General features: G+C 40.0%; 3 protein-coding genes across 4 annotated transcripts in view; 1 reads left to right on the forward strand and 2 right to left on the reverse strand.

The window, feature by feature from the left end:
- Window positions 1–7,093, reverse strand: part of scinla (scinderin like a) — a 56,881-nt gene extending 49,788 nt beyond the window's left edge. For both annotated transcript variants that reach the window (XM_075484907.1, XM_075484906.1), the window contains exon 1: window positions 6,720–7,093. The gene's annotated coding sequence lies outside the window, so the exon portion shown is untranslated. The remainder of the gene's footprint in view (window positions 1–6,719) is intronic.
- dipk1ab (divergent protein kinase domain 1Ab) lies at window positions 6,589–16,263 on the forward strand. Its single transcript, XM_075484908.1, has 5 exons — window positions 6,589–6,853; window positions 13,983–14,117; window positions 14,207–14,314; window positions 14,392–14,568; window positions 14,654–16,263. The coding sequence occupies exons 1-5, from the start codon at window positions 6,800–6,802 to the stop codon at window positions 15,464–15,466; spliced, it is 1,287 nt and encodes a 428-aa protein (XP_075341023.1). The 5' UTR covers window positions 6,589–6,799; the 3' UTR covers window positions 15,467–16,263.
- Window positions 15,922–22,817, reverse strand: rpl5b (ribosomal protein L5b). The gene is made up of 8 exons (XM_075484910.1): window positions 22,712–22,817; window positions 22,163–22,232; window positions 21,956–22,071; window positions 21,522–21,656; window positions 20,704–20,906; window positions 17,005–17,182; window positions 16,317–16,405; window positions 15,922–16,079 (listed from the first exon to the last, which is right to left on the reverse strand). Exons 1-8 carry the CDS (start codon window positions 22,712–22,714, stop codon window positions 15,980–15,982), a joined length of 894 nt encoding a protein of 297 aa, XP_075341025.1. The 5' UTR covers window positions 22,715–22,817; the 3' UTR covers window positions 15,922–15,979.
- Between the last annotated feature and the right edge of the window lie 1,717 nt (window positions 22,818–24,534).

Below are 24,534 nucleotides of genomic sequence, written 5' to 3' on the forward strand. Positions count from 1 at the left end.
TCCACACAGAAAGAACCAGCCGGGAGTTTGGTCCCAAACCCACTGGATAATATTCTGTTTAAGTTACATGTGTATGTTATCAGTCAGTGGGGTTACATTGCACTGTAAAAATTGGATAAAGGGTGAAATTACAATAAGACTGAGTTATTAAATTCATGTATACACCTTAATCTGACAAGAAATTGGATTGGATCGGGTTACTCGCGATCAGATTAAGACCCTGAGATAACTCAGTTGAAAGTCACACTAAACGTGCTTGTAGACGGTGAAGCACGTGGTGAATTGGACTTTGCGTTCTGCGCATGCTTGAGATTTTTTCCTGGGGTCGTGAACCGGAAGTTAAAGGAGACGATGTTACTGTTATTGTTGCCGCCGTCGGAAAGAAACAGACAACGCGATGGAGAATGCGCCGTTGTGCTTCGCATTTGTGCCATAAGCATGCTCATCACAAACGAAATGTAGAGGGACGTAGCTTAATCTTGCTCTTCGTTCACCATCTTTCTCGAATGCCTGAGATTGTTGTTGTTGGTGGTGGTGAAGCAGTCAACCAGAAGTGGCTCTATTAGCAATAGATGAAATAGGTACAGCGCCACCTATCGTACCGGGGTATGACATGATTTGTGCCAATGATTCAATTCATTCACCGCCATATATCCAAGGATAATTGCCCTTGCTCAAATAAGGAGCATAATCCGACTATAGCTATAATCGAATTAATCTCATCATGTAGACCCACTGACAGACTCCAACCTGGAGTTGGTACATATTTGAAACTCACTGTAATCAAAAGTTATCTTATTATATGAATAATATGAAATTTCCTAATGCTTTCTTTAGACCATACGTTATTTCATGTCTGTTTTAGATCATTTTACTATGTACTGGTTTCAGAACTCTTTGAATGTGTATTGGGATAAATAAATGGAGAAATCTTTATTTTTTTTATTTTTTAAGTCTTTATCTTGGTAAAGTTTAACTAAGATTAAAAGCCAAGTCGCTACGCCCAGAATCGTAACTATAAGGGTGCGGACATATCATTGGCTGAGAGTTGCGAGCAACAGTCCGCCTTCACTAGTAAAAACTCTGGAACAATGCCAGAAGGTTTCTCTTGCTTTTTGGCTAACACTTTCTTACAAAGAAATTATATGTGACAGACTGAATGAAAATTCACAAGAAAAGGATCAAAGTTTTGTGTTTTTGTCTTGTTTGGCGCCATCTTTTGTTTCTCGTGCTTTATGTTTTCACTTCGTATCCGTCTAGCTGCTGCAAACTGTCACTCAGACAAAGTAAACTTCTGGTAGACCACGTGACTTCATTTAATTAAGTTTCTCCTTTTTGATAAAGTTTATTTCAAACGCATCTGCCGTATGATTTTGCCGTTATTTTAATCGACATTACTTGGCACCCTTTTGACATCTTCGGCCAAGAGAGATGCGAGTCTTCCCCCCATCATCTTACTCAACGCCCTCCAGCTGATCCAATGAACGAACCACGTCATCTAAGAAGTGAGGACTGGGAATAAACGCTCAGGGTCTTTTTCAGACGACTGGTGAAAGAAAGGAAAAGAAAGCTGTTTGACGAGAGGGCCAAACTGCAACTCAAAGTAAGATCCGATCTCTGCCGGCCTCGGAAGTGATGTGTCTGTGGTTGGTGTCTATGTAAATGTTGAATTAAAATGACCATTAATTTATCAACCGTAACTAACTCCTATCAGTACTTAGCCATAGGCCGTGATGAGATTAAGATCAGATTTATTGTCATGCATACATACGAAATTTGTCCTCCGCTTTTAACCCATCCAGGTTGGCACAGGGTCACACACTGGATGCCAACCTGGAGTGGTGGGCAGCCATTCACAGCGCCTGGGGAGCATGAGGGTACGGTGCCTTGCTCAAGAGCACCTAAGCCATGACAAGGAGGTGGACTGACACCCCTTCAGCTGTCAGTTTCACCAATCTTTTTGAGTGGCAAGAGTGGGAATCAAACCGCCAACCTTCTGGTTATTGGACGACCAACTCTAACCACTGAGCAACGGCCGATAAGAAATAAAACTAGAACTAGAACTAGAATTAGAATTAGTTTCCCCATATTTCTCTATTATTTTGCCTTTACCCCAAGTCATGAACCATCTTCTATTACCAGATGTTTACTCCAGGTACCATTAAGTCGTTATTACACCATGTTCTGAGTGCGACTTTAAGCTTTCTGTTTCTGTTTAGTGTTCAATAAATAACCCATATTTAGTAACTAGTCGTGTTGAATGTTTCTTGAGGTAATTTCAGTCAATTCAAGCGCAAACTCTCAAAGTAGCAAACCTTGAGACGGATAACTCCTAATTCTGTTTCCTCCTAAAACAAACGGGAGGTGGTGCCCCCAACAAAGGTAATTAAATATTAAATTAATTCAATCGTAAGAACGCTACAGAGGAGTCAGAAGAACCAGCCTGGATTCTTCCCTCGACCTGTCACGTGGTTGGGGTCTTGTGGCAGATGGAGAAACAGATCTGCCAGGAGTTAGTCGCACACCCAGGTCCTGGCAATGGACCCCCTGGTCGTCAGGTCGTACGGTCAGCAGCCTGCTCCACCATCATCCATTGGGTCCACACTGCTAAGTTTGCTTGTCATCCTGGAGTTCAACCATCACTCTCCTTCAACACTGTTTTTGGTGGCCATCCCTTGAAACAGATACCAGGGAGTATGTGTCCGCCTGCACCATTTGTGCCAGAAATAAAGGTAGCAACCGACCACCTTCCGGAGTTCTGCAACCTCCAGAGGTCCCCCATCGGCCCTGGTCGCAACAGCTATCTACCTGCCGTACCTACCGGCCTGCCTGCCTGCCTGACTGCGGACTCAGGACCTCTGCACCACAGCCAGCAATTGATAGCAGAGTTTTGATAGTACATAATGGAATAATTTCCCTAATAATAATGAAATAGAATAATAATGGGCAGGTTTGGGCTGTACGACTAAATAGAGATTAGTGTGGTTAATGAATGGTAAAATTGATTTAGATGATAAATCCTGGGAGTGAATTAAGTCTGAGAGGTTACATTTGTAGGGGGGAAAGCTTTCAACATATTAGATTTGGCACATATTTATTTATATTTATCATAATTAGGCACTGAAATAGATCTACAGTATTTACAAATGGCCATTTTCTTAGTGCACACTGGCTGTGCCACCAGCTTTGTCTCTGCACCAATAGGGTTTTTGTTTTTTTATTCTTTCATAGAGACAGCATTTTCTTTATCTGCCCACTCAAAGTGCCTCGAGGTACTCCACATTACATAACTGCAGGAAATACCTCATCTCTATCCATATTTTTTGTAGCCTCGTTTAACTGCTCTCCTTCTGAAACTGCGCTCCTGTTAAATCCAATATGCTTACCTGCTTCGTTGCTGTCCTTTCGACTGTTGAATGGACAACACAGCTATCCTATAACAGCTCTGATGTACTGCACGAATCCTTTATTTTTGTACTAATGTATATGCTATTTCCAACTGTAAACACAAATTGCTCTCTTGTACTTTTAACACCAGCAATACTTGTGATGAATGAAAATAATAGTGCTGCACCTGCTAAAGTGCCGTATGAGCCAGTACTCACTGCCTTCTGCCAACTCCTTCCCTTGAGATGCAGACTTACACTCATTCATTTTCTTAGAAGATAGCAGCAGAGGGACTTGTATCTCACAACAAAATGAAACACAGAAGCCATTTGAAATATAACAGGACAAGAATTTTAGAAATCCTGTAAAACTTAAAGAGTCTTTGGTGCAAAATGATATTTAATAATATTTACTGCTTAAGCTTTTTACGTTGACATGCAACTCTTGATCTGAGGACATGTTTTAGAGGATGCTACAAGTATTATTTCTGCTTCCCTAGAATCAAAAACCATACATGGGATGCAGATGTAGGCTAAATCCTATAAAATATGCATTAAATAGAAAGATAAGATGATTCATGGACTAAAATTGGTATGGAAGCTAACAGCTTCTTCTCTATCTTCCACCTCTGATGAGACAAGTCTCTCTCTGAGCTGTGAGACTTGCCCCTAAGGAACACCACAGGAGATCTGTCTCATTCTCCAATGAGAATGGAAAGACTGCGGCAAGGTGGTAAAAATGGGGAACTGAAGTATTGTGTGACAGTCTTTGGTGCTTTACAATACAGCCAAGAAAGATTACAGTTCTCATAAGCAGGGTAGCTGCTCTTATCATCTCAGAAATTCAAAATTTTCTGTCTCCTTTTGACCTTTAAACCATGTGGCGAAGAATATGAAGCAGTAACCGTCTAGAGGGCGGATCAAAATTTACAGACTTTCTGTATTCTGTAGTCTAGTTTTAAATTAAGTTTTCACAACTATATTTGACAAAGGCTTCAGGAATGACAGCTCTTTGAAAACATAATAATTGGACAATTGACCCAAAGATTGACCCAAGACCAATTGACTGGACTGAACTTTCTGAAAAATACATTTTAGACGCCAAAGCAGATCTGGGACAACATTCTTTGGACAAATGAGACTAAGATGAGCCTGATGGGAAGAATAAAATGTGGCGAAAACTTTGATAATTATCTGAGGTATGCAACTCTATCTTGAAACTCATGGATGAGATGGTATTGGCTTGCATAGATTCCACTGGAGCTGAGTCAGTAATGCTTGCTCTTATTTATGAGGAATTCTACTTTTTCTATTTCTTTTTGTTTTTGTTATTTTTTTAATAGCTTTTCTTGCAAACCTGGATTACTTTAATCTTTCTGCATAGCTTTTGCTATTTCTATTTCTGTATTGATTTCCCCCATTTTGTATCACTTTTGCTATTATTTTCGCCTTTGTTATCAATTGTTTTTGTCTTTCTCCTCTCTGAATGGCTTTTGCTTTTCCCTTCCTTGTGTCCTGCTCAGAAGAAAAAAAAAATTTTGAGCCTAGTCTTGAACCAGCAACCTCAGCTTTCAAACTAATGAAGCTAACCCCTAGACTTTACCTACCAATAGACAGGTTAACCCAGGATGAGTTTTCAAACTGTGTGACTATGGTAGCAGTTCTTGAGGAACATAATGTACTTCCCCTGTGTGTGCAGCCAAGCTTTAACAGAAACTTTCAATGTGTAACCCTATGTGACCCTAATGTGTAACCCTAATGCAGCTGCAAGCAATAATGCGAAACACAATGTTATACACGTCACATATTTTGCATTTACTTGCACTGAAATTGTTGCTCAATTTGTGGGTGCAGCCTCGTGGGTACTTGGTTGGTTCAAGACTTGAAGTTGATAACTGAATTTCAAGTTTTCAGAGGTGGGGAACTAGAAAAAGCAATCCATGGAATGGAAAAGAAAGAGCAACTGACAAAGAACAAACGCTAAGGTCATAGTGATTAAGAAGCAATTAAGAAGCAGTCAAGAAGCAAAAGCAAAGCCAATAAGAAATGTCAAACACAACAGAAATTGAAATGTCAAAAATCTATTGAGAAATAACTATAAAACAATGAAGAAAAAGAAAACGAAACTGAGAAATAGCAGCACAGAATATATTAAAGCAAAAGCTGTTCAAATATGATAAAAGCAGCAGCAAAACCATTCAAGACATGGATAAGCAAAGTCAATGCGGAAAAAACAAGGAAAAATAAATAAATGAACTACACTATATAAAAAAATCATTATAAAAATGTTTCCACATGTATTTATTATTTTATTTTCCTTTACATTTTGCATGTTCTTATTTCCATGTTTAATATTTAATTAATCCCTCGTTATATTTCCTCATTCACTTCTTTTACTCTATTATTTTTTGTGACACTCCTATTAATGTATAAAATTCCTCTGTATACGAAAGTATTCTAGTATGAGGACATCTGTCAGACAACTAAAGCTTGACCAAAATTGGGGCATGCATCAATGATCCCATAACACACCAGCCAATCCACAAAAGAATGACTGAAATAAGTAATGGCACTGTAATATGTCACATGTTGCTGTTCATTCAAGGCTGTATTTACCTCATTTTAAGACCTGGTGATGATGGTGATTTTTGTCATGTCCTGATACACACAACCTCTGAATTGAGTAAGAGTGTACATTTTTTTTCACTGGCCTGTATGTTACTGGACTAGTTTCCACATTGTCTTGTTACTGTAAGTGAAGGTGTCTTTCAGAACAATCAATAGACATTTTCTTTGCAGTGAAGAGCAACATGTATTTATCAAAGCAAACGCCAATCAACAAAGTTGAATGAAGACTAAAGAGCAGTTTGAATCACTCAGTAAAAAAAAAATGCTGTGGCAGTGCAGGTGCATTAAAAATATTTGTCTGTTTGCTCTTATAAAACAGAAAGATTTGTTAAAGGAAACAATGGGCCTAAAACATTCACATGCGACACATCCTCCTGAACATTTGCGATTTCATGAGTTAGCTTTGGAGTTACTTCAAATGAACCACCTAGCTGTGGTTCATTTGAAGTAAATGAAAAATAATGATTTTTTTAAAAAAGTGTTTTTCAATACAAATGCTGAGGAGTACAAACAGGTAGCCACCCTCCTGTTGTAACTGGTGCAAAACGCCCCCCATGAGTGATCTTGGCTCCACAAGAGTCTGACTTTGCTGCCGCTGGCAGCGCAGCTCTGTCTGCTTCGTCGCTGCGTCCGAACGCACATCCACAGTGCTGCTGACGGGATCAGTCATGTTTTCTGTATCACATTTTCTCACGGTTTACTCACCTAGGGTTGTCTGATACGAATGTGGAGTGTGCGCCGAGTTCATTTCGTCGGCAGCAGTCGTGAGATGTTCTGCGTCTGCAATGGCAAGAGGTCTGTTTCCATGGGGGTTCTTCAGAAAGGGTCTGTACATCCAGGTAAGCTCGCGGGAGAATCCTCTTCACTCTGGTGTCAGGTTAATATCCACTCCGTCTATTAAGCATCTGCTTCCGTACACTGGACTGTGATACATGTTGGCTAAATAAGCGATGATGCGGTTGATCACTGTTCCAATAATGTTTTTTTTTTTGTTTGTTTGTTTTTTAGCCTTTTGCATTTTTGCGTTGCTCATGAATTGGTGGCAATTGACAGAATAATCAAGAGGTTTCTCAGAATGACTCATAAAGTCACTTGACGCTCGACGGCTGCACGGGAATCAACCATCATCCGGATCCCGGTTGCTGTAGCAACCACTTCCATGGTGTATCTAGCTGTGCATCGTACATTTAAAAGAGACTGTTCCTGACGCTGTAAAAGTTTACCATCACCATATGGCATAAATCATTTAATTTCACCATAGTTTTGATTTGGAGTTTCTTTTGAGCTGGTTGTTTGTGGAATTTTCCATACAAAATTTGTATAAAGTCATAAGCTCTGCTGGAAAACTGTTGAAGAACATTATGAAACAGTTTGATGTGAGTGAAACTAGGTGATGTTCCCGGTGGGTTTCTTCATTTGTAAGATTAAACAGCGTGGGGGAAGCCCCTTCAAGGACAGGTGGAGGTCTGTGCCACTTCTTGAGTGGCAGCATCCACAAATGTTATTTCAAAGGTAGAAACTTGACCATGAATTCTTTGGCTTTGAAACCCTGCTCTCTTCTTCAGACTATTGTTACTGATGATTTTTCTAATTTAAAGCATTCGACTGAAGCATTTTGAGTCAGAGTAGTTACATCTCAGCTGCTGTTGCACGCTTCCTGTGTGTATGCACATTAGGGACAAAACTGTCAAGTGCAGTGAAAGGAGGAAAAGACAGCCTGTCCCCAGGGACAGCTACAAGCATCGTTCAGTTTTCTAGGCCACCCCAGCCTACCAGTGACAGCTTAAGAAGTGTCATTCAGTGATCCTTGGAGAGAGGCTATTTCCACATTTCCACTGAAATACAAAAACTGAATCCATTGATGCAGGGCATTTAGATCCAGTTCACATATTGTATGGCCATCAGGAACATGGCACTATGAAGGTATATATAATCTACAGATTAATTCATACTGACGAGATGCTTCAAACATATATCAAGGTAAAGTGGCTGAAAAACTTACCAGTTCAAAACAGTAAGCTCAAATTTATAAGCTTGGCTTTAAATATCTATTGCCATTTAATACCTTTTTGTTTAATGACTCTGTTATGTCATCAGTTACTGTAATATTCTGAATTTTGCATTTTAACACCAGGATGCTGTAGTCTTTATGCATCTACTATGTGAATGATAAAACACTAAGCTACTTGATCATAGATTTTTCTATTTCTATCCTCATTGCAGACCAAACCACTAAGTCTCATGATGTTTTTGGATGTTTCAGTTTAAAGACAGCATTACATTTTCAGCTTCCTATGTGAACTGTGATGAGTCAGGTCAGTAGTGTTTGTTCAGACAGTGTGGTGTTGTTTTTCCATCTGAGAGTCTGAAGGAAGCACGCTGGACTCTTCTGTCAGCTGGTTCTTTCCAGGACCTTTTTAGCTGGGCCACTCTTTATATGCGCAACATGATGCCAACATATCCATCAGATGAGACGAACACCTAATAAATGTCTTCTCCATCTTTTGATTCTCTACTTTCAGACCTTTCTTTGCTCTGTACAGCAGCCCATTAAACGACATCCTCTGAGGGATTGCTTTATAATCATACATAATGGATGAGTGGTGTACAGGCTGCAAAAACCAAGTGTCAGAACAGTAATGTGCTGCTCATGATCAGCTTTAATCTCCTCTATGCCTTAGTACTTGAACATCAGGGGGTGCTTTGTAACAGTACAGTATGTCCTTGATTGCTTGCATGTAATTTCAACTGAACCTTCAGGGTTGAATACAAAGTTCTCTCCCAGGGTTGTGGGTTAGTGCAGAGGAGGGAGATCACCCAGATAAAGACGACCTGTTTCCGTTCACCCATCTCAGCATATGTACACAGTACCCACTCAGTCTCTAATTAATAGCTGTCACAGAAGCCACAATCAATACTGCCTCATTAGCCATGTTTGTGTAATTCTCTTCACTCACGGGTCAATATATAATCCCATGGATACAAATGCATCGGCTAGAGCTGAAATGAAAGCCACAAAATATTGATTACAAAATACCCAACCATATATTTGTTTCCCCCATAGAGTGTTATTTCCATAATGCTTTTGCTGTTGATACATTCCACCTACAGAAAATTTGATTTGAGGTACACGCAGCACTTACTTGTGTGACCAGTGCTGTTAAGTTTATTGCAGACAGTCATGGTCAGATTTGTAAGTAAACCAATCAATAGATACAGCAGGAGAAGTCAAACTCATATTACAAATGTTGAACAGATTATCAGTACCAGATCTTTTTGTGTTCCATCTACTGATGGTATAAATGAACTAACATACAAAGACACTAAGGATGCACCAGTTGTGAAATTCTAAAATTATACTAATGCGGAAGATCCAGCATAAAACATGTGCCAAGTCAATGATGCAAAATCGACTCGCTGTGGCAACCCCTGATAACGGGAGAGGCTGAAAGAAGAAGAAGATACTAATGTGAAAGATAATAATTTGGCCACTACTGATTGTTTCTGTCAGAAACTGTTAATAACTGAAGTGTTTCAGCTTTTCTTCACTATGTTTTGAATTTAGTATTTTATACAAAACTTTATCTTGATCTTTAATATAAAATATCCTTTGTGTTTAAAAAAAGAACTGTTTCACAGTTAAGCCACTGCGAACTCAATAACTCTTCAGTGCTGACATGGCCTGACAAGAATTTGTTTTGTACCAAACAAAATGGAACAAAATAAATCTTGTCAGTATCAGGCCAAAGCCAATAATCTACAACCAGGACACACCAGATAAATATCAGCTGCTACCATTATTTGATGTTATCCTTTTTATTTGTTTAAATGTGTTGCACTCTGCACAAGGTTTGATTAAAAAAAAAAAAAAAAAAAAAAAAAGATTTTAATGCCATTAGGCCAATTGAAAGACACTGAGCTGAATGTTGGCTGATATTAATTTTAGGTCGATACATCTGTGCATCCCTAGAAAAGTACAATTTCAAAAGGCTTTTTGAAGGTATGTTAGTGGATCACAGTTAAAAATGTTTTTTTTGGTTTGTTTTTTTACAAATTAATGAATTCCCAATTGCAAAATTCAATGAAAATCCTGTTAATACACAAAATTCTTTAATTCAATTCATATTCATTCAATATCACCACTGGGAAAAAACAAAACAAAGTTGAACTGATCCATTGCAACTTTAGCAGAGAATCAGATCATTATGTTTGTTTTTGAATTGGCATGAATGAATTGGATTATTTTGAAATTAATTATGATTACAATGAATTGAATTCCAATTATTTAAGTGCCTTGAGATGACATTTGTTGTAATTTGGCGCTATATAAATGGTCACGGCACAAAAGAAGAAAAAATTCCATCTTTGCAGTGCATGGGAATTATCTGCAATCACATTAACTGCATATTTCACTTTTGCATTGTCACCAAACAACATGCTAATATTGTTTTTAGTGTGATATGCTGCCCCCGAGTGGCTAGAAAACTCAACTCATACAGCTTTAGTGTGTTCAGAAATGGTCCAGTGGCAATGTCCTGAAAATACGTTCTTTTTTTTCTTTGAAACTGAAAGATTATATAGAATAACTTGAAATAAGAGCCCACTCAACATCGAGAAATTAGATTAGAGAGTGACTTGTAGAGGCTTCCTGAGAGGAGATTTCTCCAATACATGTGGTGGTGAAAACAAAAATGGGTGGGAGTTCCATTTGGAAAGATTCAAATGATGTATCTGACTTTTCTTAAAAAGTAGAAGCTGTTTTTAAACTGTTATTGGAGGATCAAAGGAAGAAGATGTGCTTAGTGTAAAAGAAAACAAAAACAGACAGGCGACAGAGTGAGATAGGGAGACTTATGTCAATAAATAAACTGGAAATGAAAGCTGCTGAAGTTAGTTAGTCCATCACTGTCAAAACTGGGGAGCAGCACTGCAAATGAAAACAAAAATGTTACTTTTCACTAATGCACTCCAGTTGGAGGAATGTCAAGATGGACGGAAGCAGACTGTATCTTTTATCAGCTGGGGAATTAAGAGGAAAATCAAAATACAAGATAATAAGTCTGGAGTCACTTCAAACATTTACTGTGAATTATTAAGCATCTCACTTTCAAGGAATTGCATTAATTAACTCAGTGTGGAGCTATTTTCTATTCAACTGACCGACCACACAAATAGGCCAAATGATATGAAATAAGAGATGGAATCATTGAAATTCATCATATTGTGCTTTTCGTGATTTTTACTATAAAATACCCCAATACTTTTCTGTTATTGATGGTCCAAGGAGCAACCAAGCATGGAGGTAAGTAGAGTCAAATGCATCTAATCAATGCTGGTTGGTTTATATATTTATTATTCTGATATTTATTTTTACAAAGTTATTTGATAGTTTACTTTTTGTCTTCACAGGTACAAAACAGTAAGAGATATTTTTAAAAGTAGACAATGTTAGTGTTTTCTCGGCTGTTGTACTCTCCCCCCTTATCTTCTAATTAATATAGCTTCCCGTTCCTGTGTTTTAAAAGAGGTCACTCCTGCTGATACATACACAGAAAACTGTCACCTGAGAGTCTTTTAGGACATTGTTTTATTTTACAACCTTTAACAATACTGTCTTGATTTACTTTCATCATCTTTGCTCAAAGTATGTGTCTGCCTTTTAGATGGAAGGATGGACAACATTAGCTGCTGAATTGGAAACAGGAGCAAGAAGTGCTTAAAAATCAGATACTTCCCTCTAAATTAAACATGACAGGTGGCTAGAGATAAATGAATATCAATATTTCTCTGTCAATAAGGTCCATAAGTATGCAACTGTAGGAGGCAACACTGTAAATGTAACATCTTCAGAAGGGTATGATATAAACATTACATGTTTGGAAGTTGTTCTACAACCACCTTGGGGCAAAAATAAAAATACGAGTGACCACATGATATATTTCAAAACACTTGACTAATTAGCTACATTTTCACATTAATATGACAGCAAGCCTCAGTTAAAGGTGCTGGGCTGATGGTCAGCAACAATTTAGCCTCAGGTTTATGCCCAAGCACACACAGATTTATTGGATGAGCTGGTACTTTCATCCAACTGACGCTTTAACATCCGCCTTGGTTACACCAGGATCCTGTTTGTGGACTTGAGCTCTGCCTTCAACATCATCATCCATCTCTTCTGCAGGACAAGCTCTCTCAGCTTGCCTGACTCCACCTGCAGGTGGATCACTGACTTTCTGTCTGATAGGAAGCAGTATGTGAAGATGGGAAAGCATGTCTCTGACTTCCGGACTATCAGCACTGGATCCCCCCAAAGCTATGTTCTTTCCCCTCTGCTCTTCTCCCTGTACACAAACTCCTGCACCTCCAGCCATCAATCTGTTAAGCTCCTGAAATTTTGCAGGTGACACCACCCTCATTGGACTCATCTCTGATGGGAATAAGTCTGCCTACAGGTTGGAGATTGATCATCTGGTGACCTGGTGCAGGCAGAACAACCTAGAGCGCAATGCTCTCGCTCGACAGTGGAGATGAGCCCCACATGCCGCCAACACCCTGTGTGACTCCCCCATGGACACTGTGGAGTATTTCCGCTTCCTGGGAACCACAATCTCACAGGACCTCAAGTGGGAGCTCAACATCAGCTCCATAATAAAGAAAGACCGGCAGAGGATATACATTCTGAGACAGTTGACGAAGTTCAACCTGCCAAGGACAATGATGGTGAATTTCTACACCTCGATCACTGAGTCCATCCTCACCACCTCCATCTCGGTATGGTACACTGCTGCCACTGCAAAGGACCCGAGTAGGCTGTAGCGTATCATCGTCTCTGCTGAGAGGGTGATCGGTGGTGATCTACTTTCTCTCCACTTCCTGTACGCCTCCAAGACCTTAAAGCCAGCCATCCATCCATTTTCTATACCGCTGAATCCGTCGGTCGGGTCGCGGGGGGGCTGGAGCCTATCCCAGCGGTCAATGGGCGAGAGGCGGGATACACCCTGGACAGGCCGACCCCTCCCACCCTGGACACAAACTCTTTGAGGTGCTCCCCCTCCCCAGAAGGCTGCGGTCCCGCTCGACGCAAAAACAAATTTTTCCTGCCTGCTGTGAGTCTTATCAACATCGTTAAAGAGCCTCACTGACACTGACCCCCAGCTCCACAGCAGAACTACATTCCCATCACTTTACAAAGTTTAAAAATGCATCTTTATTGTAAAAATTCCACTTTGCCATTGGCTTGCACTGCGTAAATACTCTGTAATAATCATGATAATAATATATTATCATGATTATTATTATTACTCATTACTTTATGTAAATATTCCACATCTCTGCTGTAAATCTGACTTACCTTTATTTTAGTTTTATACTCTTTTTATTTTCAAGTGTCTAGTTTGTTTGTTTTTATTCTACTACATAGATTCCTTGTATGTGAAAACCTACTTGGCAATAAGATTCTGATTCTTCCGGTTAACCTGTACGTTTCCCTTTCAAACCTTCCCATTTTGTTTGTACCTGCTCCAAATTTTAGACACAGCTGACAGGGAACAAACAAAATTTATTGCAGCATCCTGAGTTGAATCACCTTCTTGAAAGAGCTTGACAATCTTTTCCATTGTTTTCAACTAACAGCTCTCTTGTTGGAGGCATGTTTCCTGTCAATCAGCCAGGTGCAACAGCTGATTATAAGCTCTGCCAGCACTGCAGACTCATTAACATATTTAGAGTTGTGCATGTATACGATTTTTTTCCTTATTTTTTTTTCTTCTATTCCATTATTATCTTCTAAATGTTTTACAAAAACAGAAGGTTTAGCTGTCAAATTAAATGGCTTAATGCCATCTGTTTTCTATATAATTATGTGATGTTAAGTGTGTTACAATAATTCTACAACCCAATTTGATTGTTAGTTTTAAAGCAGATATTAAATCTGCAGTTCTTTAAATCTTTGAAACATGTTGCCAACAGGCCAGATTTTCCTACCTGCACATGAAGTACCTGTTCATCTCGTGGCTGGCAGTGTTTGTGGGAAGCTGGATAGTGTATGTGGAGTACTCATCCTACACAGAGCTTTGTCGAGGGCACGACTGCAAAAATTCAATAGTGAGTACTTTATTTCCCTTCCAATCATATGGCACTCTGGTTGTATTGCTGTCCCTTTTGTGATATGTGTATTCATTTTTATTTTTCAGTGTGACAAATACAGAAAGGGAGTCATTGATGGCTCAGCCTGCAGCAGCCTGTGTGAGAAAGACACACTTTACTTGGGAAAGTGCTTCACTGCCAATCCTAACAGCCAGGTCAGCTCTTTTTAAAAAATAACACTCCTTGCTATACTTTTTGATATTGATCCAACTGCTCTGCTTCTTGATTTTAGGTGTATTCAGGGAACTGGGGGGACTTAGAAGGAGTCATTAAGTGCCAGATGGAGGATGCCCCTCACTACAATTTGGGAAGTGAGATAGAGCCTAAAAGGGAGGCTGCAGCCTTCAACAAGCCCACCAAGGGAACCTCAGTAGAAAAGTTCAGAGAGATGATAATCAACCACCTAAAAGTCAGGAGGGCTTTGTTCTAATCTACTATTGAGAGTTCTACATTCAAAACATTGGTTTGTATTAAAAAGTTCTGTTTCTTTACAGGCTAAAGTGGGGGATCGGGCCAACCTTGTAGACCTGGCAACCCAAGTATTGTCCATTGCAGATGCCAATAAGGACGGCCACATCTCACTGCCAGAGGCTCGCTCTACATGGGCCCTGCTGCAGCTCAATGAGTTCCTATTAGCGTTGGTGCTGCAAGACAGAGGGCACACACCCAAATTACTGGGCTTCTGTGGAGACCTGTATGTGATAGAGAAGGTGCCATACTCTCCCTTGTATGGGATTAGTCTGCCTTGGATCATCGAAATGTGGATTCCTGCTGGTCTGCACCGACGAATGGACCAGTGGTTCACCCCATCATGGCCACAAAAGGCCAAGATCTCAATCGGCCTGCTGGAGCTGGTTGAGGATGTTTTCCACGGCACTTTTGGTAGCTTCCTCATATGCGACGCGAGCACTACTAGTTTTGGCTACAATGACCACCATGACTTTAAGGTGATGGATGCACGGTTCATTGTTCCTGAAGCAACCTTTCAGGAAAGAATTAGGCTGCAGCGCTGTAGTGTGGATGAGGATTGTCTCTATGGGGCAGACTGCCTCACTTCTTGTGACCTCACCAAGCATCGCTGCACACCCGAGGTCATGAGGCCGAACTTGGCGAAAGCCTGTGAAACTCTCAAGGATTATATTCTGAGGGGTGCTCCATCCGACGTGAGGGAGGAACTGGAGAAGCAGCTGTATGCTTGTATTACACTCAAAGGTTCAGCAGAACAAATGGAAATCGAGCATTCCCTTGTTCTGAACAATCTAAAAACATTGCTGTGGAAGAAAATCTCTCATACTAAAGATTCCTAAAATTTTAAGTCCGTACTGCACACAAGTTTCTCTAAAATGGACTGTTTCATGGACACATCCCACCTAATCTCTGTAAATGATGTATTCTGAGGTAGTTCTACAGCTGGTAGGAAAGTCATAATAATAGAATAAGTATAATAGAGATAGTTATTGCAGCAGAGGGAAGAAGCCTTTTTTTCCCCAAAGGCAAAATAAAATTTGACTAAGGAATCTGGACTGTCTGTATTAATTTGTGTTGCCTGTGCAAACCATAAGTCCAATTTCACAGACTCATGACCACTGTCACAGATTCTAAGACCATGTTAAATTGCAACATGGTTTGTGGTGGTCACTTCCACTGCACAACTCAATGATAATATGAAATCACTTTAAAAAAAAAAAAGACATGTTTCCCAATACTTTTCCAAAAGTTGATTATTAAAAGCAATGTGGAAAAAGGACACCAGAGCACAGACTCCTTTTCTATATTTATTAGAACAAATTTCTGCATTTGGAACAGAGCAGATCGACGCCTCAGTCTGCATCCTCCTGTTCCTGAGCCCGGAGGAAGCTGGCCTTCTTCTGAGCGACACGGTCTTTCCTCTGGGCTAGAGAGAGCTTGGCACGGTTCCACCTGCGTCACAAACGCATAATTAGTACTCACTCTAGTAATTACATGCATCAGAGGTGTTGGAAAAAAATTTATTCAGACAGAAAAAAAAAAAAGGGGCCAGAACAGTCACAAAATTCCATCTAAACCATCAAAAGCTCCAAGTAAAAAGTTCCTCCTCAGTTTTAAGGGTATTTCTAAGACCGAAGAATAAATCCCAGCAGCATCAGTGCCAACACAGAAACATTACTATCCCCTTACCTCTTCTTCTTGACTTCTTTGGGAGGCTTCTTTTCATGAACGGGGTTCTCACGAATACTAGCATGAGCCTTTTTGTACATTTCCTCGATCTGGAAAGAAAAAAAAATATCTCATGATCAAAAACTGACCTCACATTTGAATCTTGTTCTTAAAAGATATTCTTTAAATGATAAAACAGCTAAGCTGAATAGTATCAAAAGTACTACATTTCTCTTGCAGGTGTGGATAAATAGTAGGTTCCAAAAAAAGACTGAGGTCTGAAAAACATTTTTTACATAATACCACTCAGTCCATGTACATATATTCAACCAACATTGCGCAGAGCCACTTCTCCAAGCTTGACTGTTAAGAACAAATTTAGTCAAGATTGAATGTTGAGATTCATAAATCTCAACTTTTGTGTCAACAACTGTAGCTTAAAACTCGCAAGCCACCCACACACAAGATGCAATGTGATAGGCTCTATTCTGAGACTTCTTATTACAATTGAGTAATGATTGTCCAAACCATTTAGTCCACAACTTAGAAGCTGGCATATCTAATTTGACCCTTTTTTAAACCCTTATTTAGACCTTTATTGTGCAAAGGAAATTAAAACATAACTACAAATACACCATGTTCATAAATCAATGCAAGATGACAATTGGAAAGACTAAAAGCGTAATTAAATAATCCACAAAAGACTTGCCGAATCTGGGGCGACTCCGTTCTTGATGAAGCGGGAGAACTGCTTCTTGTAGGCATCCTCATCTTCCTCCATCAGGTAGCTCATGTACTCGGACACGTTGATGCCCATGATGTGCTTGCGGTGGACCTCGGCGTTGAACTCCTTGCTCTCTGTATCATATCCAGGGAACCGCTTGGTGCTGCAGCAGGTGGCAAAAGTAAAAATAAATCAAAAGGGGCTCCTGAGAAAACTCTCACATCAATGTTAACCTTTCTACATTTACACGTAGGGACCATTCGTGCACACTATTTAGGCTCTTTGCATATTGGCAGAGAGCAACGATAGACAGCAGCTGTTATCTGTCCAAACTCTACGAATTAGAAAAAAAGCATCATGATGGCTGCTGTGCATAAGTGTATCAATAAAATACATCTTAATGCCAAGTGTAGTATGAACACCTTGCATTTATTTCACATTAGAGGACCAGGTGATTAACGGCATTGTGTCTTTCAAATGAAAAGACAATATAACTAAGAAATATTGCTTTAAATTCTTTGAAGCAGGGCAGCAGACTGACCACCTAGTCTTATTTTGCAAATAGTACAGATGACCAGCAGCACCATTCAACCCGCAACTAAGTGTCAAATTTCTTAATTTGTTCAAATGCATTGATACGTATAAAAAACAAGTAGGGAGTGACAGTTGGCGTGTGTGTATGCATATGTGTGTGTGAGAAGAACTAATTAGAGGCTATGACACAGAGTCCCAAATTGCTGAAGACAAAATTAGGAATCCGCAATGCTTGTGTCAAGAGTGCTTGACTGCAACCTTTTAATATTAGACGCTTGTAAAGCACAGATGCGTGAAGCCAAAACAATGCAGGGATGGATGCACTGATTGTGGTGTGAATAGTCGATTTAGGCGATGCATCTTAATTTGTGCTGATGTTCTGAATATTTTCAGCACTTAACACTGGTGCTACCAGCTGAAACAAGTCTGGAGTCCTCCTGTAAAGCAGCCATGTCCTCATTTTCTCTTGCATTTTAAACTCCGCATAGTAGTTTCCTGTACCGCAGGGCTCTTCAGCCCATCCAAAAAAGGGTTACAATCAAAACCTGTAGAGCTTTTTATAACAAATGGTGAGCTCATCAACTCACTGTCACTTCCCCTGTGGATTGTTCAGGTCTCCAAGGTGAGCAAACACACTAGCCCCTTTCACACTGCCGAATAACCCGCGTTTAATCCATGAATTTAGCGTGTCCGCTGTTGCGTTCACACTGACGACCCGGGCTGCCGTGTCAACTCACTTTCGACCCGCGTCGGACCCTAGTCTTTTTGCCGAGCTTGGTGTGAAAGAAATTGACGCGGGCGTGGCGTGAGGAGTTTAAAAGACAGAATGGACAGCTGATTCAGAACAACAGTGACAGGTGAGGACAAGTTTCACTCTGTTTTAGCCTACATCAAGTTCGAGACATTTTTGACTGTCTAAACTGGGTTGGAAAAGGGATACATGCAGCCGAGCGCGAGCAGAGTGAGCCGTTCGAGCGAGCAGTTTGTCAGAGTTGAGCGCGTGTCCGAGCACCTATGAGCGAGTGTGTGTGAGATTCATACGCACACGCTTAAAATTATTGTTCCTTCAGATAGATCTGTGCCCTCAAATCAGTGTCACTGCGCGCTCAACCTGGTGGCACAAAGATCACGCCATATGCAACGCAACGCCCCCTGAACTCGGCTTCAGGCGGCACGGGTCACCTAATACGTCAAGCGTTCACATTGCTCGAAGTGGGTCGAAGGTGCAATTTGGACCCGCTAAGGTAGCGGGTCTCAGTGTGAAAGGGGCTACAGTTGCTTCTTCTGATGCAAATGAGACATCGTAAGAAATACTCACACTAAATAAGTGTTTATGTTTATGCATTTGGCAGACGCTTTTATCCAAAAGGACTTACAAGTAGGGTAACGGGGTTTTGCCTAAGGACCCCTACTGAAGGTAGTACCTTTCATGCAGGGGATTTGAACCCAGGTCACCCACATGAAAGGTGGCAATTTTACCACTACACTATCCAGTCCAAGAAGGACACTGTGGACCGGATCCACTGGCTGACCCAGATATTACAGCCCCCCTTCACACTGACAAGCTCTGAGACAACGTCTCAAAAAAAATATGCATAATAGAAAATACGTAATAGAAAAATACGTATGTGCAACGCAAACTTTGTGGAAGAGTTTTAAATCTGCAATCAACCAATGAGTACAACTGTTCTTCTTTGGAACCTGATTCATATTTTCAAAAACTCGAAATAACTATTCCTGTGGTCAAGGATGGCTGCTGAAAGCAAAAACAAGCATTACTTACACTCACTGTTCAGCAACAGCATTAGGTGACACTCCACAACTTATCCAGATAACAGCTGTGATTTTAGCATTTACAGTGACCGTAACATCCAACCGCATGATTCGTACAGAGTTGGCAGACAATACAACTCCAACCTTTCTTTCCGAGTCTGCATTTACTTGAGAAACCCTCACCGTCTGACAGGATTTTCTAATACAGATTTATTATAACAGGGTACCTCCACACTTTAATTTCAACATGAGTACTCTGGAAAGAAGACATATTTAACTAAAAACTAAAAGCCAAGTTGAGTTTTAGATTATGCGCCATCAATCGTCCCATTTAGCCAACAACAGTAAAACCTCAGATAACGCAGACCGACAGCTATCATTCAGATTGATTCTAATTTTGGAATTCATACTGAGAAGTGCCTGAACTGAAGTAATGAAAGAGGCTCACAGTGTGACGAAGAACAAGAGTACCTTGAAACAAAAAGGGTTTCTACATTTGACAATGCTGTTTCTTAATAAATCTGTAGCTTTTAAACTACTCTATGAAACTGCCAGAATTAAGCCACAGTTGCAGTCTTCAATTAATATACTTTGAGACCAGATTAATGCTACCCTAACAATCACACTCGTCTCAACCACACAAACAAAGTGTTTGACAGTGAATGCGTTTCCAAACATCCATATGCAATGTAGAGTTTGCACCTGAAAGCAAATCATTCTAAAAACACCTGATAGCGATTTATTTAACCTTGTTAAAAGGGTTTTTTTACTTTTTTACACATAAATGCACAGGTACTCGCCAACTACATTAAAGAACAGAGATGTCAGCATGAACTACAGCTGTCACAGCTATGTAAACCAACAAAGAACAGCTTCCACCGTCACCGGGATATGAACTACACCTGTCCGGAGCTCTAGTTGGTTGGAACAAATGTGAAAATAAAGTGTTTTTTGCTGGAAAAGCCTGAAAATTGGCGTTTTTGAGTGGCTGCGTTGCCTTGAGACAACTGTTAGAAAGGATGACATCTTTGCTGCCAGAAATCATGCGCACACTGAACCGTTTAACAGATGAGATCACATATGACCGACACCTTTGGTTTGTCAAGACAAGTGCTTTAGAAAATAAAGCAAATATGTGCAACTTGTACCCCGTGTACAGTTAGCTGTCACTGTGGAACATGTGTTGTTCTGGTTATGTTTTGTGGGTATAGATTTTATTCTTTTCTTTAGGCGGTGTTGATTGTACAGAATTATTTGGGAAACGAAGGAGATGATACTGTCTAAATACCCACGTTCTTGTGGACAAGGCCTCTGTTAACATTATTTGCACTTCATCAAACCAAAGCATGTTTGTGCCCAAGATGTCTGGCAGGCTACCTGTGTGGGATGGACAGGCCTCCATCCACAGCACCCTTCAGAGCACCGAACACCTTGTTGCCTGTCGTGGTTCTTGCAAGCCCAGCATCCAAGTAGCAAGTGAAAGCGCCTGGCTGACCGTCAATGCTCTCCACGTTGAACTCGTCACCTGTCACCTCCACCTGGCCTTCGTACACCTTATCCAGACCAAACTTGTTCAGAAGCTGAGGACAAAAAAAGAAAGTGCAACAACTTTAATAAACACAAGGAAGTCATCTTGTTCAGCAGGCCTAAAACTCAAGTTTTTACCATTTTAACTTCGCCACAACCCAATTTAAAGGTGGGGTAGGGGTTCTTTTTCTGGAGCATTTTTTTACATATTGCTTGAAATACTCTTCACAGCCCCATTGCAACCAATTAATTAAAAGTTTTGACACAAATATGAAAAGTTTTAGTAGCCTCTAGAACGTACTATCTAGGAAAAACAGTATCCAATCATTGTGAACGGACCGTTCACAATGATTGGATTCTGATGCCGTCTATCAAACTGCAATCTGCTTGTTGTCAGAACAGCGCTCGTGCACCTTCGTGCTCGTGCGCGTTCATGTACTCTAGAGGCGTGCCTTCGGGGGGAAAGTGAAGAAAAGGGTTGGGACTTTTTACCTGTGTATTTTCAAAATGCAGCTTCGCTGGACTCAAAATCCAGGATCTCCTACCCTACCTTTAAGCAACTTTTGAAGAGACGAATCTCAACTTTGAATCTCTACATAAAACAGGACACTACAAAATCTGCCAACATCAGGAAGTAGCCCGGCATGTACGAGCAGGTGTATACGTACTCTGCGGGCCACCAGCAGACCAGTGCAGTAGGCTGCTGCGTAGTTCGTCAAACCCACAGAGATCCCGTATTTTGGCAGCTCGTGCGAGTAGGCAGCACACACGATCATGTCACCCTCAATCTTTGCATAGGCGATCTGCAACACAATCACAAGTATGTGCATGATTACAGAACAATATCACTGCAAAAAAAAATATCTAACACACGGGACACACTGACGCTGTGCTGCAGCAGCCCATGAAAGTCCAACACCACCCGAGACCAGTATTTTACCATGTTGATTTTGACCATATTAAAGTAAACTGGGTTAGTTTTAACCAGTCGTCCTCACAGGGATTACTGTCAGTTAAAGCAATATTGTCTGCTTAAAATTTTGAGTCACGTTATAAATCAAGCCCCGCTGCTATGGATGAAAGCAGGTTACCGGATGCTTACCTGGCAAACGATGTCCCGGTTGGAGAAACGGACAATCATGCGGTACTTCGGTGTATTGTACTTGTTCTTGTCTTGAACAACCAGGCGTTTGCGAGCAAAGTAGTCAGTCTTTCCCTCTGGTTAAGATACAAACACAAGTTACTTAGTGAATGACAATCATTACCAAAGCATGAGATGTTTGTCAAGGATCGATGCTGGGTGTTTTACCTCTCCTCCTCCTGAATTTGACCTGGTATCTCTTGAAGTAGGCCTTGTTCTTTACAACTTTAACAAAACCCTGCAAAGAGATTAACCAAATTGACACACAATACAAAGTGACATAAAATCTTCACAACGTCACTGTGTCTATGGACAGCTGAATTGTGACTGATAAAACGTGACATTACACTAGGCTAACATTAGCATCCGTAGCCATTGAAAATGGACAAGAAGTGTTAGCACACCTGCTACGCAGGCTTGACAATGTGTTTAAAGGTAAACTATTTCGGAGAAAAAGTCAGGGCAAGTGGGCTTAGGGGTTGTATGATTAATCACTTATGGAAACACTACAGTATAGCAATTTGCGGACAACAGGAAGCATGAACTCTGAGAAAGATGCGTGTAGGCCACGTTTAAGCAGACCCGAATAGACATTAGCAGGACTGAATCTATCTTCATCGGCACACAATCAGCATGTTTTTACCCAACTGACACCACGCAGGCCAAAATGTATGTGTTGGGTATGCATATAGACACATATGAGGACGAATTACAAACCATTTTGCAGTCTTTTTGTCTCCTTATGAAGGAGCCCGGAGCCAAAGACTGGGGATTGACTCCGCTGCAATGGAAAAAGGAAGATTGTCGTGCGCATGCTCAGTAAGTACCGTGGCACAGGATGGGCCCTCATGAGCCCACGCAGCAAAGTATTTACTACTCTGCCCTCTACCGATCTGGGGCGGTCATTTTCTGAAGGAAGTCAACATTTGTTAAACTTTTCCAGGCAGGTCAACAACTTAGAAACTTCTCATTTTATCTGTATCATGTATGTTTTTGGCTTTCAGTTGATGATCTCAACAGTTTTCTTTACATAAATTGTAGCCTACTTGAACTTTTTACTTTTTTTCCCATCATATTGCAGGTTTTAAGTCTGTTACTGGGACACACGGTTGTTTTGTTTTTCACACTTTTTTGTCATTCACAAGAATGTAGACCTTTCTGCATGTTTTTCCTTCATCGTTTGCACGCACTTTATGAAAACCATCCTCAGAAATGAATTGTTTATAGAACACATCATAGTGCCATATTTAACTAGGACTCAAAATAGAAAAGAGCCTATTTTAATTACATGTATAGCAACATTTGATGTGCTCCTCTTGCTAAGAATATGGACTGTAGCTAAAATTCTTCTCTCAGAGAAGGTCTTTTTCCAAGTCCAATACTAACAGGCATCCCACGTGTCTGAAAACTCAAAGGATACCATACATTTACTTTTTTATTGTCTCACATAAATCTTTAATACCGCTTCATGTGTGGGCACAATTATGATGGTCACTTCAATCATGAAGTTATGGATAAAAACAGGGAGTTGTGTTACCTTTGCAATCTGCAAATTAAAGCTAAACAACAAAATCTTTCTTAATTGGGGTAGTCCTAGACTGGAAGTTGGTTGTCGGCAGAAGTGAAAGATTGTGTTGTTTTATCAAAAAGATCTTATGTCATAAATGATTAATTCAATTAACATAGAAATACACTTCCAATAATAGTTGTATCACACATCTTAGTTAGTCATGATTAAAGATAATAATTCCTTTAACATTTAAAATTATATAGGAGAAGAATGTAGTGACTGAGGTATGTATATGTGTGTCCTGTTTGTGTTGTATTATTAGTCATGAAGCAAGTTTGATGTTTTTATCAGAGGTGCTATGTGAATAAATTTATGGAATAAATAGAATTCTTAACTGAGAAAACACATGTGATGCCTCTTTTAGAAACAAAGTCCTGGTTAGTGAAAATAACCCATAAGACCTGCCAGAATCAGATTACAGTGATGACTATTTTTAACTCAACGTGCAATAATCTTACTTTAATAATTTTAACTTACTTTATACTTAAATTTATATACGTATTATCATTTATTTGCATCATTATTAACAGCAAGATGGGCTCTGATTTTTTTCTAGGCTGGGAGTTTCCTGTGTGGAATTTACACTTTCTCTCTATGCCTGTGTGGGTTCTTTCTGGGTATTTCAGGTTCCTCCCACAGTCCAAAACCATGCATGTTGGTCATTTGTTTATATCTTGTCAGGGAACCAGGATACAGGTGCAGTGATTAAAAGATTACCTTGAACCTTGTGATTTATAGAAATGTTTAAACATGAATAGAAATGCAGTACATGATTTGATTTAATTTTAAATATACATATATTTAAATACAAATAAACTAATAGCTGATTGATTTTAAACAGCTAAAACAATCTAGATGATGTTTGTAACTGACTAAAAATGTTCCAACAACACTCTCATATGCATTATTCAAATGCTTTCACTCATTTTTAGTCCAGTTCTTAAGAACCCAATATCCACAGAAAAGCTCC

The sequence above is a fragment of the Odontesthes bonariensis genome, chromosome 15 (assembly GCF_027942865.1).
Source record: "Odontesthes bonariensis isolate fOdoBon6 chromosome 15, fOdoBon6.hap1, whole genome shotgun sequence".
Taxonomy (NCBI): domain Eukaryota; kingdom Metazoa; phylum Chordata; class Actinopteri; order Atheriniformes; family Atherinopsidae; genus Odontesthes; species Odontesthes bonariensis.

What these genes read in the sequence shown, in the direction of transcription:
- dipk1ab (XM_075484908.1), top strand. Translation starts at nt 6,800, where the DNA reads ATGGCAAGAGGTCTGTTTCCATGGGGGTTCTTCAGAAAGGGTCTGTAC. An exon ending in CTGCCAATCCTAACAGCCAG is followed by an intron (nt 14,315 to 14,391) that starts GTCAGCTCTTTT and finishes TCTTGATTTTAG; the next exon opens with GTGTATTCAGGGAACTGGGG. An exon ending in TGATAATCAACCACCTAAAA is followed by an intron (nt 14,569 to 14,653) that starts GTCAGGAGGGCT and finishes GTTTCTTTACAG; the next exon opens with GCTAAAGTGGGGGATCGGGC.
- rpl5b (XM_075484910.1), bottom strand. An exon ending in ACCGGGACATCGTTTGCCAG is followed by an intron (nt 21,657 to 21,955) that starts GTAAGCATCCGG and finishes ATTGTGTTGCAG; the next exon opens with ATCGCCTATGCAAAGATTGA. An exon ending in ACGGAGTCGCCCCAGATTCG is followed by an intron (nt 16,406 to 17,004) that starts GCAAGTCTTTTG and finishes TTTTCTTTCCAG; the next exon opens with ATCGAGGAAATGTACAAAAA.